The sequence below is a fragment of the Mastigoproctus giganteus genome, chromosome 1, assembly GCF_048544385.1.
Source record: "Mastigoproctus giganteus isolate SK-2022 chromosome 1, ASM4854438v1, whole genome shotgun sequence".
In the NCBI taxonomy this organism is placed as follows: domain Eukaryota; kingdom Metazoa; phylum Arthropoda; class Arachnida; order Uropygi; family Thelyphonidae; genus Mastigoproctus; species Mastigoproctus giganteus.
This window is the reverse complement of record NC_143575.1, coordinates 200,443,566-200,464,307: the sequence shown is the minus strand read 5'-3', so window position 1 is coordinate 200,464,307 and position 20,742 is coordinate 200,443,566. Positions and strand designations below refer to the sequence as shown.

Sequence of the window (20,742 nt, the reverse complement as noted above, 5' to 3'; positions counted from 1 at the left end):
AACCAAAGATTTAAAAAGGTGCTTAAATGACATTGAAAACGTTTTAAATTTTTTTAGTGAAAATGATCCTGATTTAGGAAGAAGTGTTATAGTTAAGCGATCAGTGTTAAATGCAATAACTCCGTATAGGCAATTGTTAAATGAAAGAGAAAAAAAACATAAACAATCAACTTTAACCTCATATTTTAAAATGTGATTTCACTTTGTATGTAAGTTGACTGTTTATTTAATAAAACTTTTCTTTGTTCGAAAAAAAGCTTTTCATTTTCTTTACGTAGGAACGTATCCCTATTCTGGCCATAGTATTTTTACCTCTGAAAACGAAGTTTCGGTTAACGAAGTAATTTCGTGGAACGCATCCTATTCGTTAATCGAGGTATGCCTGTATACTGATATGGGATCTATTTAATAATAGTACAGGAACCAGTAGTAGGAAGTGATCACAGAGTTCTACAGTGGACGATGAAGAGAGAGGTTTGTTATTTAGTTGCTAATGCTCCTAAAAACCAAGGCAATATTGCTCCGGGATATGCGGTGGTCATTCCCTGACATTTCCGCATCCTCCGTATTTGGTGGTAACGGGCTCGAACCCCAGTCTAATCAAGAAGCATGTGCTACTCGCTGCTGCTCCTTCCCACCTGGCTATGGAGGCGCCTTCCCACCTGGCTAAGGTGCTACATGGCCTCTATCAACTGGGTAGATATCTCACAGAGAGTGAATACAATTTAATTATAGTATACCTTTAAAACATTAATCACAGAAACCTTGAATGCATATATACCATTAAAAAAATTGCATGTGTACCCTGTACACACAAAAAATGTTTTATGTAAAAACATCCTTGGCTTCGAAGAGGTTAACAAAATCCATTTGTAGAATAGTATGATATGCCACTAAAGAATCATTACCATGATTCTTGTGTGACGTCATACTTCCTTAGTATGATTGCAATGTGTATTATGTGTATTTGTTGTGCCCTGTAACGAAGTATGATTGCAAAGTGTGGGCATAAGGAATTCTTCAAATATATAAATGCAAAGGAGAGAAGAACAAATCAGATACAGGCAATAATTGTTTGGCGATCACAGCTGATTTCACTGGTGTATCTGCCAAATCCATTCCCCTGATAATAATAATGGGCTGGGGATCAGGCAGAAGGAATTATCAGATTCAGAAAGATACTGCAGACTGCTATACTCAAGCCAGGAATGGATAAGGATTATATTTCATTGATAACAAAGCCTGCAACAAACACAGAGAATAAGTATACACAATACATTTTTGGGGTGCTAAGTTTGTATATGATCCAAGTCTAGCTCTATAGTGTGCAACTCTGCAGTGAATATGCTGCATTCAGTGGGAATATGTTCGGGATATCATAGCAGTAGATCCCACAGACATTTCAGCCTCCTAACCATCTGTTTAGACTGGCAAGAAGTCAGAATGTTCAACTGACTTTTTCCCAGTCAGCCTGAATGTTCTGAATGTTCCGGGTGGTGTGCTGAATAGAGTTATATGTAGACATAATCTGGAGTGTTACACTTTCCCCAGTTGTTAATGATGAAAATGCAGGCTGGAAAACGAGCATACCAAGGTGGAGGGGTGTTGAAGCAACCTTGTCTACCATGATAAGTAAATTGTTGAGGTGACTCTTGGATACGAATGTGCTTGAATATGCTGAGGTGACTCTTGGATATGAATACTAAAAGGATGGTTGGCAGTCTCACTGAAGAAAGAGATTTTTCCAATATAGCTGAAAAACTGATGTCTACAAGGAGTGGTCATAGAGGGATTTCAATAAAAGCATACTGTAAATACAACTGCTTTTGAAGAAATAGGGAAGGTTCATTCGCTTCCACTTATAAACTTTGAACAGGAGATGTTCTGTATGCTATAACAATATGAATAGTCTGATGACGGACAGCGTTCAAGCCACCAAAGCAGTCTATATCTGGCAGATGCATATACCTAAGATTCATAATCTAATTTTGATTGTGCAATATAGACATAGTAAAGTGCACCAATCAGCACCCCAATAAGTAGAAGTGAGACAGAGAGTAATGAATGTTTAACTCTTCCCTGCACTTTGTTCAAAGTTGAAGAATATGCTGAAGAAAGGTCAAGTTTTATGTGAAACATCCTTGGTGTCACCACCAATGGAGTAAATCTGATTGGTCATGTAAAAAATGCATCACGGAAGTGATTACGTCATCTGCAGCTTCCACCAGATGGGCTTCCCACGCTCCCATCACTAGTTTGTGCAGCGCATTCACTAGTAGTGTAATTAGATGTGTGACGCATTTTCCGTGACCAGCATGATATCTCAAGTTCTAGCGAACCAATCTACAAAATTCAAATGGCATTCATTTGGATATCGTCGAATTCCATTAGAAAAACGTGATTAAAAAAAAAAAAAAAAAATGTGTGTGTATTCTGTACGCACAAAAGATGGTTTATTTTATGTGAAAACATCCTTGGCTTCGAAGAGGTTAGCAAAATCCAAGCCAATAGTCTAATTACCCATTTGACTGTAGCCATTTGTTGATAGTATGACATTACAATCCTGCAGTTACTACTGCAGGACTTACGATCACAACAATACAAGTATTTGTCATGACTACAACAATACAAAGTCAAAAATTTCATTTTTCATCTCGCATTCCGTTACATTCCATTGTTAGGTGGCAATAATTTTTGAAAATAGAATTTGAGTGTTCAACAATGCCGAAATCAAGTGCAGATCGTTCTCGAGAGTATCAAGCAAGAACAAAAGCGACAAGACCTAAGAAAAAAAAGACGAAGATAGTAATGAGTAGGCAAGAATGGTAAGCGGGGAGAAAAAGACTATCGAGATTGCTTTAAAGACAAACAGAAAATCAAGCGTTGGATTTAGCAGTGCCTTTAACGAACTATGCTGCTCCATCTAACAATGGAGCAGCAATGGTGTACCCAAAGTGAGTACAAAGGAACATTTCTCCAATTGAGGAGCAGATGAATTTAAATGATCAAGCTCCTTTTCCTTGAGCCAACTACTATATACATAAGAACGTGCATTAAGAGTTTGAAAGGAGATTTATGAAAAATGATTTCTGTTCAAACCATAGACGATTGAAAATGTATGCTACATTCGCAATCATCTATGGTTTGAAAACAACACAAAGAAACCAGCTGCTAAAGATACACCATTGACATGCACTCCATTTCCCAATGTTGACGTCCACAGGATTCTTGCATGTAATAGCTGTAGAGGATCACACCATTCCAGCAGTATGTAAGTCGAACAGCTTTGTCTACCCAGAAATTTTGTTGCATTTACCGTTACTGGATTCACTGATAGAGAGAGGCTAATTTCTCCTCGATTACCGTTCATGCAGTTAAGGCGACTGAGACACGCATACAGACAATACAGTATTTTGGGCCAAATGATCAATGTGCCTGTTTCAGTCAACACAATGGTCCATCTCTTGCTAAGTGAGTTTGATGACGACCGTTGTATATATGTGATATAAAATGCAAGAAAATACACAAGTCCAGCTATTTTAAGAAAGCAAGTGGTTAAGGTGTGGCTTCAGTATTTGGTCAATATACCTCTCTATCAATTGTATCAAATCACAATACATCAGTCATTCTTTGATGACAGTCACATGGAAATTAATTTGGCTAAAGATAACATAAGTGAAGCAGTTCCAATTGAGGAAAGTCTCATTGCCAAACAACAGACGATATTGTAGAGTGAAGATAAATACCTTAGAATTGCTTCAGACTAACGTACCGCGGAGCTTATTGTTTGATGAGCATGCAGAGGAAATAAGGAAATTGCATGTGTCTGTCATCAAAGAATGACTGAATTGCATAAAATACCCATGATTATGAGTGCCGATTTCAATGCTAACTTCAGATTGGAAGAAACTAAATTGTCAATTACCATCCTGCAGGAAACGTTCGATCTAACTCTTAACACTAATCCCTATCAACTACAATTGATGCTATTTTCAAGAAACATTAGATATGTTGCAATCATAAGTATACATCTCTTACTTTAGTGATCATAACACCCTTCTATCTTGTCTTCCAGCGGAAATTATGGAAATTTGTGAATGTTCAATAAAATACTTACAATGCAAAAGCTTTTTTATTTAGAAATCAATATAACTAAAAGGTATGCGAAGGATGTTTCACATAAAACCATCTACTGAACACGCGGCAATTTTTTTTTTTTGTCAAATAGGAGTCCCAAGAATTTTGTCTCGTACTTCCAGAATAGCATTTTGTCTAAGCCTCAATATTAGGTGCTGGTTGAAGGCTACACTTTTGGGAAAAAATGTACATAAACAGTCTTCTGTGGTGAGAGCCTGAAGACACTAGCCACTGCCTGGAATTTAAAACAGTCAATAACTTGTTGCAGCAGTCTTTCAATAATATGCATGTTGTAAGACTGGAAAAACATGCTTAAGTCGTCAATATAACTGGCATCTTCGCCCAACTGTAAACTTGTGCACTATTTTTTTGTTATTTGGATTTTAGGAGCATTAGCAACTACTAAGGCCATATTGCTCCGGGAATATGCGGTTGTTTGTTGTTTTGGTTTTTAGGAGCATTAGCAACTAAGGCCATATTGCTCGGGGATATGCGGTGGTCATTCCCTGACCTTTCCGCATCCTCCATATTTGGTGGTAACGGGCTCGAACCCCGGTCTAATCAAGAAGCGTGTGCTATGCACTGCTGCTCCTTCCCACCTGGCTACGGAGGCGCCCAGGGAATATGCGGTGGTCATTTCCTTGACCTTTTCGCATCCTCTGTATTTAGTGGTGACGGGCTCAAACCCCGGTCTAATCAAGAAGCGTGAGCTATGCACTGCTGCTCCTTCCCACCTGGCTATGGAAGCGCCATAAACTAGTGCACTGCTTACATTTGGAGAAAGCTATTAAGTAATGGAATTTACTTTAATGGCAAAAAGCATAACACTTAAAACAGATCCTTGCAGTACATCCTCCTCTTGGCAAAGACCTTCGACGTTTTTGCACTATTAAAAGAAAAATCATCATCATCATCGTGGCAAAGAATCTGAGATAGGGCAGATCCTGCATGAACTTGGAAACAATAATGGTATAAAAAGATTTGTGAAGTGGTGGGAGCTTCTTAGATTTAAATACTAAATCTCCAAGTTGTGTCATATGCTTTTTTTCCATATCAAAGAAGATGGGCACCAGGTGCTCTCACGTTAGTAATGCATCTCAGATAGATGCTTCCTGTCTAATTAAGTGGTAAAAAGAGGATCTATCCTTTGAAAGCCATATTGAATGCAGGAGAGGATGTCATTTGATTCTCAGTAACATACAAGGCATTGATCATACAAGCATTGATTATTCTCTGCAATATTTTTCACATAGAGCTAGCCAGAGCAATAGGACAGTAATAGTGTTGCAATTTTAGGATCCCTTCCTAAATTTGCAACAAGATGTTTAATCATTTCATAATGGATGTTATCTGGTCCAAGGGCACTAGCCTTCATATGGGTTCCCTTATGAAGGTATGCTATATGTGTTATATTATGTATGATGGTCCATTATATGGGTAAAAATTGTTTGAAGTAAAATTAAGTACCTGTTTTTTAGGACAAGGAACTCTGGAGAAAAAGATAATATCGTAGAGACGTAAGAAGTCATTTCCCCAAGAGTTGACTACCGCAGGTCAGTCTGCAACAGCACATCCACTATATTACAGGACTGATAAGGGGTGCAATGTGCATTTTCCCTTCATTTTCTGGTTTTGTCCCAGACTGCCTTAGTACTAGAAGCCTAGTTAATGGTGGGTGTGAAGTGGATCCATGCTTCCTTTTTGGCTCCGACATCGAATATAGCGTGCATTGGTACATGCACATTTAAAGACTATGAGAAAGATTGTGGTGGGATAATGTCAGAATTCTGAAATCATTGTTTTGAGCGTTTCTGGAATTGCAATTACAGATGCATGGATAACATTTTCTGTTGATCATGAGCTAATGATGTCACACAGCCAGATGTTGAACTCATTCCAGTAATCCTGATCATGCTTCCAGGAGAATAAACCAAAAGGAAGAAAGCCTCCCAATAAGAAATCAAGTATTCACATCAGTAGGGGTTTTGCCTCCCAAGTAAGTGAAGGGAGTAGAGAAGGGGGGAGTAGATAGAAAGATCAATGGCAGAGCACATACGGATAGACATGGAAAAAAAAAGCGTTAGTTTCTACATTTTAAAGGGAGAGATCATTGTCAGCAGGCATATGCTCTAAATATTGTTCCCTTTCATTAATGTCAGCACTATCCCACAGGGTAGTGTGTCCACGGAAATCTCTAAGCGAAAAGCAACTACATAATGAGATCAGGGTCTGTCTCGGGGTCAGTTCCAGATATCAAATAGAGAGAGCACACTGTTAATAAAAATCTTACCGTCTCTATGTTGGTAAGCAAGTGAGTGAGATTGAAATAAGGTCTGGTTGCGATTAGAATTAGTAGAGGCATATGATGCAAGAAAGCAAGCTTATGCAGCATCAGCCAACAAAAAAAAAAAAAAAAAAAACCCACTCCCATTTCACCCCTCCGTTCATTCGAAATACCTGTCCAGCTGAGCCTTAAATTTATTTAGGCTATCAACTTCCACAAGGGATGGAAGTTTGTTCCACCAACCAACTACCCGCTGCCTAAAGGCAAATTTCCGCACATCTATCCTATATCTGTCCTTCCTCAATTTGAATTTATGCCCTCTCAGGTGATTGTTCTGAGCAAGAGGAAGAATCCCAACGGTATTGATCACACTCAAACCATTCAAGGCTTTATACACCTCTATCAGATCACCTCGCCGGTGCCTAGTTACCAGACACTGTAATTTGCAAAACTTAAGCCTTTCTTCATAAGAGCAACTCTTTGTTCTATTCACTAATCGTTTCCCTTCTCTGTACTCGTTCTAGCAGCTCTACATCCTTCTTGAAATGAGGCCTCCAGACCTGTATACAGTACTCAAGGTGTGGACTGACCATTGCCTTATACAAGGGAATAATCATCTCCTTATTCCTGCTAGAAAAATTCCTGTATATATCATTGACAAGACACCATGAGCTACTCTTGCAGCCCGTCTGCACTGGTCAGAGAACTTCATATCTGCCTGCACAATTACCCCCAGGTCATTTTCATTCTCTACCACTTATATCTATCATAAGCTTCCATGTCATCCATTAATTTATATGTATCCCACGCATTTTTCTTCTCTGCCATATGTCTCATTAGTTCATCTGACATCCATTTAGGCCTAAACCTTGAACAATATTTCTTAGTTGGTATGTAAAGCCTAATAGCTTCCAAGATAAGTTCTTTGAATGCTTCCTATTTTGAATTTGCAGTTGGTAACATCATCAGTTGGTCCCACTGTATAGAATTTAAATACTGTCTCAGACCATCGTAGTCGCCTTTACGAAAGCAAAAACCCTTCCCTTTACCCCTGATGGAGTAAATCCCACCAGCACACTGTGATCGCTGCCACAGTGATTCAATAAATCATCCAATAAATCCACAAAAGCCTTGCTAGTGTGTGAGTGACCAACCCACAAATTCCAGTCAATATCTGGGAAATTAAAATCCCCCAATATAAGACACTCTGATTTACTGGCCCGCTCTATTTCCCTGTACAGATTCTTATTATACTCATCAGAGTCATTAGGCCTATAGCACACTCCTACTCTCAATTTTGATTTCCCAATGCTTATGTCACACCAAACTGACTTGGCACTGCATTGTCCAGCGATGTCGACTGGCTTCACTTCCTTGGATTTTATGTGTTTCTTAATTAATAGCATAACCCCTCCTCCCTTCCTATCCAGTCTATCCTTTCTGGACACATTGTACTCCTCAAATTCCAGTTCTGCATTCCTTATTTCTGTGTGACACCACGTCACTGATATCCCAACAATATCTGCCTTTGATGTTTTGAGCAATACCTCAAATTCATCTAATTTATTTACCAAACTCCTAGCATTGGTGTACACACAAGTATACATGCACCTGTTCCTATTCTTAGCTACCCTAACACAACCCATGTGTTTATTTGTACCACAATGACTCCCAGCAGTCTCTGAAATATCCTGCATCTTGTTTTCCAGGCTGCTGCCCAATAGAAGCAGTGTAAGAATCACTTTCACCTCTGCCAGTGGCTACTGTTAATCTATTAGTCCTTGTATCCCCCCAAGCTAGCAGTTTTCTGACCCACCTAACACTGCCTCGATAGCATCTGAACAAGGATAACAACTCCTCCATGGGTGGGAGTTGTTATCCTATATGACTATCCATAAGGATAGAAATGGGGGTGGTCCACCACCCCCATTTCTATCCTTATGGATAGTCATAATGTTATGGAAAGTAGTCTTCATTTACCTTTAAAATAACATCTCCAAGCAAATGCATATTGGTTTATACCTTTGTAGAAGGACCTTGGTGTCATCTATATTTTGCTGGAATCCACAAGAATTTACTTATTATTGGGCTTGGTGGATCCATCAGCTGGCTTCTGAATTGCTAGGGGCTTGTTCTTCTCAGACTTGGATTTATCTTTTTGGTGAAGAATGGACACTGTCCTGTGTCCATTTATTACTCCGCAAAGAGTTTCACAACTGAATATTCAGGTACCTCCTTTGCTACCTCAACCTCCATTTTTTCCTTGGATCACTTCAGGTTTTTGTGATTTCCCTTTAACACTTGGTTTTGATGATGTGGGGAACAGAAGGAGAAACTCATATAGCAGAGAAGGAGCTGACTGTTCTTTCTGTGTGGGATTTCCTGAGCTTAACGAATAGCATGCAACGGGCATAAATAACTCTTCAGGTAGAATAGTCATTTCAAGTTTGTGTTCCGATGGAACACTACCCCATAATCTTTTGTGGCACATGAAGATTTATCTATATATTTTTTATTATTTTTCATTTGCAGGTTACTTTATTTGCATCCTATTACAATATGTTTGGTTCTGCCATTAATCTTTGTTTTTTTTTTTCTTCTTTCCACTGTTGGCATGCTTGTGGGTAAATTTCAGAGCTAAACATACAGTAACGTTGTGGTTCTTTGCTCCATATTAAGCATGGGAAAGGGTACCATAATGATTTAGGTGCCTCCATAGCCAGGTGGGAAGGAGCAGCAGTGCGTAGCACACGCTTCTTGATTAAACCAGGGTTCGAGCCCGTCACCACCAAATACGGAGGATGCGGAAAGTTCAGGGAATGACCACCGCATATCCCGGAGCAACATGCCTTTAGTTCCTAATGCTCCTAAAAACCAAATAACAAACAAACAAACAAACAAACAACAAACCACAATGATTTGTGAATGTCCATATTTCTAGCACTTAAAGCTCATTAATGGATTTGGAATATATGGCCATAGTGGGCAGTTTATATAGTCAACTTTGAATTGAATGTAAGGATGAGGTTTCTAATGGAGACAAGATTCCCATCACCACACATGTATATACTTTTGTCTTGCAACTAGTACAATTCCTTGAGTTTTGTGTTCAGAAGTTTCCTCTCCAGGCACTTCAAGGAGCTTCCATTCTGAGGTAATTCCTCAGGATCAGGATGAGTTGAGTGTCTTGTGGGGTTATCATAATTGGCACCCCCCCCCAAATTTCTGGCACTGAGGAGCTGTTCTGAATGTTTATTGCACTCAATGAGGACATCCCCAGGACGCTGCCATTTTACAGATTTAGAAGGGCCTGCCAGCCTCCCACAACTTTTGCAATAAAGAAAGGTGGCAATTCCTTATGACTCCTCATCGATGGGATGGATTATTAGATATCTGGATGTTGGACCTGATATAATTTCAGTTCTGGGCATCTTTAATGATGTGACATCTGCTTCAGGATCATTATTTTCTGGCAGAGACAGTTTTGGAGTTTTAGACGAAATTAGATTTTCCTGAGTCATAGTACATTTTATTTTGTTTCGGTACCCAGGATCCTCACCCACCACCATAGAGCTTAAGGTGACTCCCGCTACCTGGCAAGCAATAAATGTGCTACAGAGTGGGGCATGGCTTCTGCAGGGTTGACTCTTTAGACTCTCACAGGTGAACCCACTAGCCAATTGATTCTAGATGAGGTGAGCCATCTCGGGATTGCCCATCTAATCAAAGCAAAAGTATCATGGGGAAGAGGGCCCGTAAACCACTAGATCCGCTTTCTGAGTTTCCATAGTGAGTGTTGGATACCACGGATGTTAATCTGGATCACCAGCAGCAGAATTACTGCTGGTGATTCCATTTCAAGGGGTCAGGATTTGAAATCTGTAATAAAAGGGGGATTCTGCTGGAATCTTCAGGAATGCCCTAATGTGTACTTATAAACATTATTTAACTGAGTAATTCATTAATCTGAAATTCCTTCTATTGTCTGTCTTTTAAGGGAGGTTCCTAAATAGAATTCTCCACGATTTTACACCTTGCTTTATTAAAATTAATTGACAACAGTTTGTAGGTGGTAGATGACTTTCATCAACCGGTGAAATACCACCACTCTGCTTATTGGAGGCTTGAAGGGTTGAAACCCATGTTTAGTCTCTAGAGCAAAGTTTCCGGCATCCCCCCCCTCCCCCCATACTTCTCCTTCAACCCATGCATGGTACTAAGTGCTATAGGTTTTGATACCTTTCGTGTTTGGGGTTTTCATAAAAAAAAAAGGGCTTTATCTGCTCAACTACTTCTAATAATTTTCCATTTTTATTCATTATGAAAATAAAGGGTATTTCACCATGACATGTCTAAACAGTCTTGTTTCTCAAATTTTTCTACTGACAATGTTTTATAGTTGGATATATGGGTATATTTGGTGGAAATATTATTAAGGGTATATAGGCTTTGAAAACAATGGTGCTTTTTTTTTTTTTTTTTTTTTTTTTTTGTTAATCTGCTAGTTGAAATTCATAATTTCAACTAGTAGGTTCATTCAATTAATCTACTAGTTGATGTTTTTGCCCCTTTTACTTGTTCCTCTCTTGCAGCTTTATATGCGACAGTATATAAATATGGGTAGTACCTTTTCTCAGTTAAATTGCACAACTGGAAACCTATAATCCTTTTATTACTATATTTTGTGTACTATAATTAGTGAAAACTAATTATACTCTGAAGGTCACAGTCTCTATTAATTTCTTCGGTTAATCAGATTACTGGGCAGAAAAATTTACTCACTTTGTTTGGTTACTTGTAGTAGATGTGGCAATGGTAAGGGCACGACAGTTATTCATTCTGAAATAACTTATCTATTTCTCTATAGTGCTCAATTTGGTCATCTCTTGTAGGAAATTTTCTGGCTTTTGAGATGTATATTGTATAGTAAAATAGCATATAACAAAGATGCCTTATGGTTTACCAAGTCAATAACTAAGTTAGTTTTGAAATTTAAGTGTGTTCCTGTGCAACATCTTTGGATTTGGTAGCAAGTAACATCCTTTATGGAACTGCTAGTGGGTGCTGCCTCTTATACTGAATACACAAATCTTGGGTCTCATTAAGGTTGTTTCCATTTCCAAACTGAAGAAGAGCAGCAGATTGAAGAAATCTAATAATCTATATCTATATAAAGCCTTGAGTGGGTTGAGCAAGATCAATGCTGATGGTATTCTTCCTCTTGGCTGGATTAATTGCCTGAGGGGACATAAATTCCCACTAAGGAAAGCCAGTTGTGGAATAGATGTCAGAATATCTGCCTTTAGTCAGTGAGTAGTTGATTGCTGGAACAAACTCTCATCTGCTGCTGTGTGTGTGTGTGTGTGTGTGAGAGAGAGAGAGAGAGAGAGAGAGAGAGAGAGAGAGAGAGAGAGAGAGAGAGAGAGAGAGAGAGATTTTCTGTATGAATGAGGATAACTTGCTGAGAACTATCATCTTGCTTGATCTGTTTAGGATTGCTTTCACTTTTCTTCCAATTCAGAAATTCTTTTCAATCATCAATGTATCTTCTTTAAAAATGTTTGTGTTTTAAGCTGGATTTGAACACGAGTAGGTGCCACCACTATTGATCGCTTGTTGTACTTTTAAATATGGTACTGTGATCGTGGCTTTTCTCCATGAAAACCAGTCCGGTTACAAATTTGACCCAAGAGTGCAGACATGTACATATTCTTCATACTATTTTTAACTTCAGTGGCATGCATCAGTTAAAACTGATTAAATCCATCTTTCCTTTTAATAGACAAGAGTAAATTTCAAAAGTATTTATCAACCTTTTTCAGCACACAAATTAATAAAATGACAAGGGGAGCCTATTACCACCAAGTGGTCTATCTCCTTTCCATTATGGTTTTAGGCATACCATAACAGTTGCATTATCAACACTAAGTTCCAGAATATGTTTGCAAGAATCCCACATGTTTTAAGCTTGTTCAGAAGAAGTCTAATATTGTATCCTGGAGCCACCTTCCAGTTTTTAATAAATTTTGTAAGTTTGGATGTTTATCTTTTTTTATGTTTTCTTAATTGAGTGTAGATATCATCCCTGAGTCATTTCTTATGCAATACAGTGAAAACTAAAAAATGCTCCGGAATAAAGTTTATTCCCTAACTTGCTATTTTTTTTTTTTTTTGCAGCAACTGAACCTTTATGCCAAACTATTCTTAGGTGTTGTTAGAATTTTCAAAAACTTCTGATTTTCAGTTTTACTATTTTATTGCAAAAAAGGCAGAGAAACTCTGTTACAAACTAGATTAAAAAGGATAGTGTCATAGAAAGCATCAAACAGTCAAAAAGAAAGATTATCCATTGCAAACATGGTAAGTTGAAAGCTATATACATGTACAAAATAAATCACAACATGGCTTTAAGGAAAAATCTTGTTTGACCACACTGATAAAATACTCTGAAGCATTTACACAGAATTTGGATTCAAAAACTCTGACTTCACTTTCCTAGTACATGAAGTTTGTATACTTAAACTTGATATACTTTGAAAGGCAAGTCAGAGCATTGTTTTTAATGGTCAATATTTAACATGGGCTAAGATCAGGTGGGATCTCTCAATGTTCAGTATAGCACTCTCTCATTTCCAATGTTCTTGAATGATGTCAATGTGGGATTACAGAATACAACATTGTACACTGCGTAGACAGAAATTGTGGGATTCCTACCTAGTAACAGGTAAGCCCACCTTTCGCCCGGATATGGGCAGTCACACAGCACGGAATTGAGTCCACCAGAGTCCCATTGCTTGGTGTTAGCAATGGGACTCTGGTGAGTCGGCAACTCACATAACCCATTACAGTTAATGATCGCCTGGTGGTCTTGGTGGAGACGTTTCTGGCACCTCCCTCATTGAAGTCGGCGGTGATTTGCACCATTGTCACTCTCCAGTTGGCCGAAACAATGTGAGACAGACATTGACGGCCAACATCATGTACCTTTCTACACCCACAGTGCTGTCCACAATGAGATGTAATTCCAGAAATGGTGTATTCTCGACACACTCTTGATACTGTCAAACAGGGATAGTGCAATTTCTGTACCATCTCCATGAGAGTGATCCATGCATCGGGCACTGACTATCATCCCTCTTTCAAAGTCAGTTAACTCGCGATGTTTATCCATACTGACATCAAATTACTGTCTATGTGAAAGCAGTGTATCTATATACCTGCCAAGCAGTGGGTTCATCCACTGGTGAGATGCGTGACAGCATCGTGTTGCCCAGGAACCAGATATCCCACGAATTCTGTCCTTTCAGTGTAATAATATATTGTAATATACAATATATAAGTTAGCAAGGCACGCTAGATAAGCTTCTTCAGAATAATTTGGATTGACTTGCAGTAAGATCAGAAGTGGCAGTTTTGTTTCAATGATACCAAACATAAGGTTCTACATTTGGGAAATAACACATGAATATCTTATACTCTAGGTAAAGAGACTTGACTGGTATGATACAATCAAACATGGTTGACATGAAGACACAGTGGTAGAAATGAATTTGAAGTAATGAGTTCAAGTTAGAGGGTATCACATAAGGAAAGGCTTTGTTGAAAGGATTCAAAGCAGAGTGACTTGTGTGATAAGAACAACAAAAGAATATCCTATAAGAAGAGACTACATGTATATTACAGATATTGGAAATCATGGATATCATGGGGTGGGTAGAACTACATTATTCAGATATATAAAGGAGTAGGGAGGAGCTTAAAGTAAAAGTTTCCCATTAAAAAAGAGAAAAGGAAAAAAAAAAAAAAATGCATAAATATAAACTCTAGGGTAAAATAAACATATACTGATTTTAATGAAGTGTTTTCAATCAATTATATTGCAATCCTGAATACCTGATGTCTGTAGCCTGATAAAATTTAACTCTCTCACTCTCCAAAACTACCAGTGTAGCTCTGCACTGGTAGTTTTGGAGAGTGAAAAAAGCATGATTATAAAGGTAGAGATTATGCATATGCCAACTTTTGACTTTCAAAAAGAAAATAAAGCAATAAACAGGAAGGAAAACAGGACATTTTAATAAAAACCAGAATGATTTTGTAAAGTCGACACAGTACCACAAATTAAATTTCATCTACAAATCATACACAATTTATATCAAAATATACACGTGGGATTGTTTATGACTACAGTGTTTACTTTCAAACATTACCTTACTTAGGATTTTTCTATCTGTGGATTTCTGCTTGGATTTTATGTTATGACATCAACTGATTTTGATTGCTTAAAGAAAGATATCGTTGCAGACTTTGCCCTCTTCACATACGTGAGTCAAAGTTTTGTTCATAGCTTTGGAGCATTTCCAAAGCTTCACCAGGAAGATCTGAATTTCTTGTTTTTGTTTTTTTAACTTGACTGAATATTCTCCTACCATCAGCATTTCTAAGAGTAATTTGGTAAAATGCCAAGAATAACATGACAATTTGTTACAAAGCACGACCATTCTTCTTTCAAAACGGCTACATAATATCGGTGTAGATACACCATAGATAACTCTTAAGAAACTACGATGGTAGTGTGTGTGGCATCATTTGCTCTGTATCTCATATTGTGCTCTTCCTTCTCAATGAGTTTCCATGATATTGCACTACCTCAAATAAGTAACGCTTCATTAATAGAGAAGACTATTGTTACTTATTCTCAGTGAGTACCACCACCCAGACGACACTGTTTCAAAACTATTGGCCGATTATTGGTATTGGTATTGTACCCTGGTATTACAGACATGGCAACCCAATTGTATTTGAGGTAGTGCAATACCATGGCAACTCGTTGAGAAGGAAGAGCACAATATGAGATACAGAGCAAATGATGCCTCCCATACTACCATCGAGTTTCTTAAGAGTTATCTATGGTGTATCTACACCAATATTATTTAGACATTAAACTCTTACTCTTAACATAATGTCTTGTTGCATTTAGTTATTTTTCATAACGACATCTGGTAGTTTCTCACGGTGAAACTGACGGGACTGATATATGGTGAGTAAAAAAGTTTTGTTCATAACAATGGTCCTTCTGTCTAGACTTGCTCTCAGGAGCATTCTCAAGGCCTCACCAGAAAGAGAAGATCTGAATTCAGTTTTTGTTTTTCTAACTTGACTGAATATTCTCTCACCCTCAGCACTGCTAAGATTAATTGTTAAAATACATAGAATAATTTGTTTTATTTCAAGCTTCCTTGTGCACTTGTTCCTTTGTTGGGGGACTGATTGTACACCAATTTCTTCTTCTTTCATAATAGCATATTGTAGTTTCTTACAGTGAAGCTGACAGAACTGATGATGCAAAATGTCTTTTTCTTCATCTATTCCTGTATCTATAAATGACACCAAGAAGTATTACAAACTTCTTCATAAAAAATGTGATATAACTGAAAGTGCTCATATTGCAATTTTTCTTTAAACAGCCTTTTCAAAAACTCACAGTGTTTTACCAGTCTAATTATACATTTTAACCAAAGACAGCTAATAGATATACTTGAAAATCTTTTTAACTTGAGTGACAATCAAAAGATTTCTTTTCTTTTTTTAAATTACACTTTGTGTGTGTGTACATGTGTGTTTTAGCAAATGGTCACCACAATGAGATGCAGCTTGGATTCACTTTGACTACTTCGGCAAGTAACAATCAAAAAAGACCCATTTTTCAGTCGTCACTACTTCTTTTGCTATCCATGCAATTTCACTACCAATACACTTTGCTTCTGTTTATACTAAACCTCCCCCTCCCCCATTTTTTGCTATTTCATTATTTCACTGTATGAAAAGCACATCTCAGAGGAAGATTATGTAACGTAACAAAAGATATAAATAAACATATTTTTTCATTTTCTTGCCTGACTAATTTAAATTAATTTCAATAACAGAAATAAATATCAATTACACAAGAAATAAATATACCACTTACATTTAATAATTAAATTTTAATCCACACATCAAATAAAACAATGACAGAACTTACAGCTTTATAAAATAAAAGAAAGAGCAATTAAACCGTTAAGGCAAAAATGAAAGTGCTCTTTCCCCAATTGTTTGTGGTGCCTGGGAGCAGTGCAAACCACAGTTTAAGAACTCCTGAAGTAAGAAAAGAAAAATGAAAACACCAAATTTCAGAAGAGCATGAAAAATGTTTTTAATAAACCTAGTTCTACAGTGAAAATCAAAATCTGTGCACAGTACGGATAACCACTGTATCAGATATTCCATCTTTAGAAACTATAATCCAATTTCAATAATTTCTTCTTTTTATTCAATTTCAACCACTCAATAGTAAAATTGTTTTTACAGTCTATACACCTCTTGAGAACAAGTTTCATATAATACAGAATTCTCCTCCTCTGCTGAAATGTTTATCATCTAGGTTTAACTTTTGTAAAATAGCTCTACAATGTCAGTGAGCAATTATTTCAATATACACAACAATCCTATCAAGGTGATGAAACAAATAAGATTGTGGCAACTCAAAGAGATTAATAAACAAAACAATTTAATTGTTCAAAATTAAATGTCTATTAATAGCATTTTAGTTCTGCTTAATGAGCTCTTAGATTTAATTTATTTTCAAGATATAAAATATAATACCTCTGTAGCCCTAATCTTTTAATAAATTTTATAAATAAATTTCATACTTGAAAGTATTTTTATTTATTATTATTATTATTTATTATTATTATTTTTTTTCAACAGAAAACAAAGTTCATATCCAATACCTTAATACTATTACCTAAACTAGAAAACCAAATTGACCCATTTTTACATAGCTTCACAAAAAGACTTACTTTTGACATGGTTTCTGCATCTGGTTCCTCTTGCGGATCTGCCCAGTCCACAATAATATCACAGCCCCAAACCTTTATTCTGCCAGTGCTGAGCCTTCTTTTTGCTAAAGAAGCAGCTTTGTGAGACTCATACTCAAGGAAACAGAATCCCCTATTTTTCTTTTTGTCATCTGGAGAGCTATATATGATGACTTCAGTGAGACCTGCTATATAACAAAGAAAAATATTTTGTTTTAAATAGCATCATCAAAATCAAACAGCTGGCAGTGGCACACTCTGTTATTAATTTAGATAACTATTATGTTGTTTAAATTTGCACTGCTCTGTAAACTGAGACAATCTTCAGTTGACCATTTGATATATTAACCAATATTAGTCAAGGTTACCCTTGAGGTATTTAGCACTGTTCCTACAGAAGGAACGTTAATTCTGTAATGTGAGATCACAATTCACTCCAAACTGAATGGAATATAGCACGACCCAGCATGTATATTTCTAATTTTTTTCCCTCTCCACCTGGTAACTAATACAAAAACTACCACAAAACTAAAATATGATATTTTTAACAGCAAGTTATTTTTATATAATTTTAATAACATGAAGGATGACCGTCACACTACCAGATTTAGAATAATAAAATGACAGGGAAAAATCTCATTTTGTTTACTTTTTATCTACAGTGATAAAGAAACTAAAAAATAAGGTAAAATAAACAACATTCTTTATTTTATTTTAATGGATGCACACTGTAATTCCCCTGGAACTTCACTTATAAATGTATACTATAAGAACATTTATCATTAATTCTTTTCTGCTTGGTCATTTATAAAAAAAAAATAATAATAAATATTAAAAAAAAACCCTTCAACCAACTGAGCAAATAATGATAACAATGTACCCTGATGGATTAATAGAAACAGTTATCTCCTTTGTTTATTATGCATTTTTCAGAGAGAGAGAGATACTATGCTAAAGCCTGTGCCCTGTCTTAATAATATTTAAGATAAAAACAGCCATGTATGTGAGAGCTCTTGTTCCCTTTCTTATAGTGTGTGTGTTATCAGGAGACTGAGATATTGCAGCATGCATGCTGCAATATCTCAGTCTCCTGTTGTGTTGAGTGTACTCAGCTGATGGTTTTCAAAAAAAAAAAAAAAAAAGTATTTTTTTTCCAACAGAAGACATTTCTTCAAATATCTTTAGGTAAGGTAAATAACTTCAGAACCATACCTAAATGATAAAATATCACGCATAAATTTATTTATTTTATTTTATGCTGGTGCCATAAAATAATTACAGTAAGCACTGGTTACTGTGATCATGTTTGTGAATTGAATTTTTATTCTATAAACTGGCAATTCTAATAAGTGAAAACCACAGGAATATTATCCACGGGCTATAAAAATGAAGATATAAAGTGCAAACTAACAATTTTATTACCTTAACAATTAACAAAAGTAATAAGTGAAAATCAGAAAAATATTATCCACAGGTTAGCAAAATAAAAATAAATTTACGCTTATATACATAGCTTAATTAATACATACAGTACTAACAAAACATAACACTTTGTAATCTCATATGGTTTACCAAAGATTTTATTCCGTATCATGAAGTATCGTGAACGAGAAGGAAAAATGGGCAAAGTCTTGATTATCCTAGACAATGCACCACCACATCCTTCAGTGGAAACATATACTTATTGGAGCTTATTGGTGGGTGGGCTGGTACGCCGGTGTTGCAAAGATGACAACCCATTGTGAAGTATAACTCCTGTGAGATGCCTGATGGTGTATTTGTAATTGAAAATTATATAATTTGTTTAGGGCAATAGCCTCAGGTTATGAAGAAGTTAACTAACGTATAGATTTGTGCTATAGCATCATGTTTATACGTAGCCCATCACATCATGTTTATACATTGCAATACCAGGGTATCTGCTCATTCACCAATGAAGAGCCAATCAGCTCTGAAACTGTGCAGTCTGAGTGGTGGTATTCGTACAGAATAAGTAACAGTACAGGCAGTTCCTGCTTTATGAGTTCCCGGGTTTAAGAGATTCTCCCCCCCCCCCAAATATCAAGTATCAACAAAATTGAAAATATGAACATTAATTGCAAAAATGAACACTAAACATTCATAAATCCTGCGTAGCTATACAATATAGTGCACCCCGCTTTATGTTATTAATTTGTTCCAGAGACACCATCGTATCGTGGAAATATCGTAATGTGAATAATGTATAAGCTAATGCTAATGATATTAGAGAAGCGTTACTTATTTCAGGTAGTGCAATACCATGGCAACTCGTTGTGAAGGCATTCACAATATGAGATATACTCAAATGATGCCAATTTTTTAACTACTTAGCAGTCAGCTACATATAAACATGATGCTATAGCACAAAAGTATACGTTAGTTTACTTCTTTGTAACCTGAGGCTATTGCCCTTAACAAATTATGTAATTTTCGAGTGCAATTTGCTTATTGGAGGCTTGAAAAAATGGACCACATATTTAGTTTCCAAAGCAAAGCTCTGGCAAAGTGCCCCCCACCTCTTCCATCATGCAGTATGATTGATATCTTTTGAGATTATGATGGACATAATGGTGGGGAAAACCAATCTTCCTTACATTTCAAGGGTAGAGCTCTAAAATGGCATTTGCAGGCCAGCCACTAGAAAATCCACCAAACCAAATCTATTGGTAACTCTCTAGGAGGCTTCCGGATCAGTTAGTGTATAATCACACTGCCTTTACTCTGCCAGATGGTGACTGGAGGGGGTCCAACTAGTGTATATGTGGGGACATTGTCGAGGCTACATTATATCAAGGAGATGAGTTCATTCTTGTCATGTGCACACCATATCCAAAAATTTCATTACTTCATACAGCATGTCCCTCCCACCCCAAATTTTCTTTATACTGAATACACCATGACTTGTCAAACTAGAAGAGCAAACTTTGTGAAAAGATCTCAACCAACCAAACACACTTCATTCATTCTTTTTTTTTTTTTGGTAGTTGTTGGCGCATAGGCTTCTGTGGCCATAATGCACCTCCCAAAGTTTTTGCAGTACTTTGATCCAAGCCCGAGGCGGGAATCGAACCCACGACCTTTGGGTTGCCAGGCAGGCACTTTACCCACCCGGCTAGCCCGGTCAGCGACCTGGGTTGTACATGAAGGAAGTAATTGTTCAAATTGACATACATCATAATGCATCTCTGCTTTGTACAGATGTGCATTATGATGGAGAATGCAAATCTTAATGAAACCACCTTTTTTGTCAATTTTCACTCCAAAATTGCAGCTTTTAACTTTCGCATAAGGCTGGCATAATACTCCACCCTCCTGTAATTCTGGTTTGGTGAGAAAGTGAACGGCTCCTTATCTTGGTGATTTAGCTTTCAAGTTAGCTCTTGGATAATCCTTTTAAAATTGTGTTCTTGCCCACCCACAGTATAAAAAAATGTGTACAAAAAG

At 36.9% G+C, this 20,742-nt stretch overlaps 1 protein-coding gene across 11 annotated transcripts in view; it reads right to left on the bottom strand.

Annotated features, from left to right (window-relative positions):
• The window catches only part of Syp (synaptotagmin binding cytoplasmic RNA interacting protein), a 499,733-nt gene that overhangs the window by 199,028 nt on the left and 279,963 nt on the right, over nucleotides 1–20,742 (bottom strand). For 10 of the 11 annotated variants that reach the window (XM_090375502.1, XM_090375520.1, XM_090375552.1 and 7 more), the window contains one exon: nucleotides 17,260–17,465. In XM_090375502.1, coding sequence (XP_090231628.1) covers nucleotides 17,260–17,465 — 206 coding nt within the window. The remainder of the gene's footprint in view (nucleotides 1–17,259; nucleotides 17,466–20,742) is intronic. The other variant, XM_090375528.1, reaches the window with a different exon arrangement.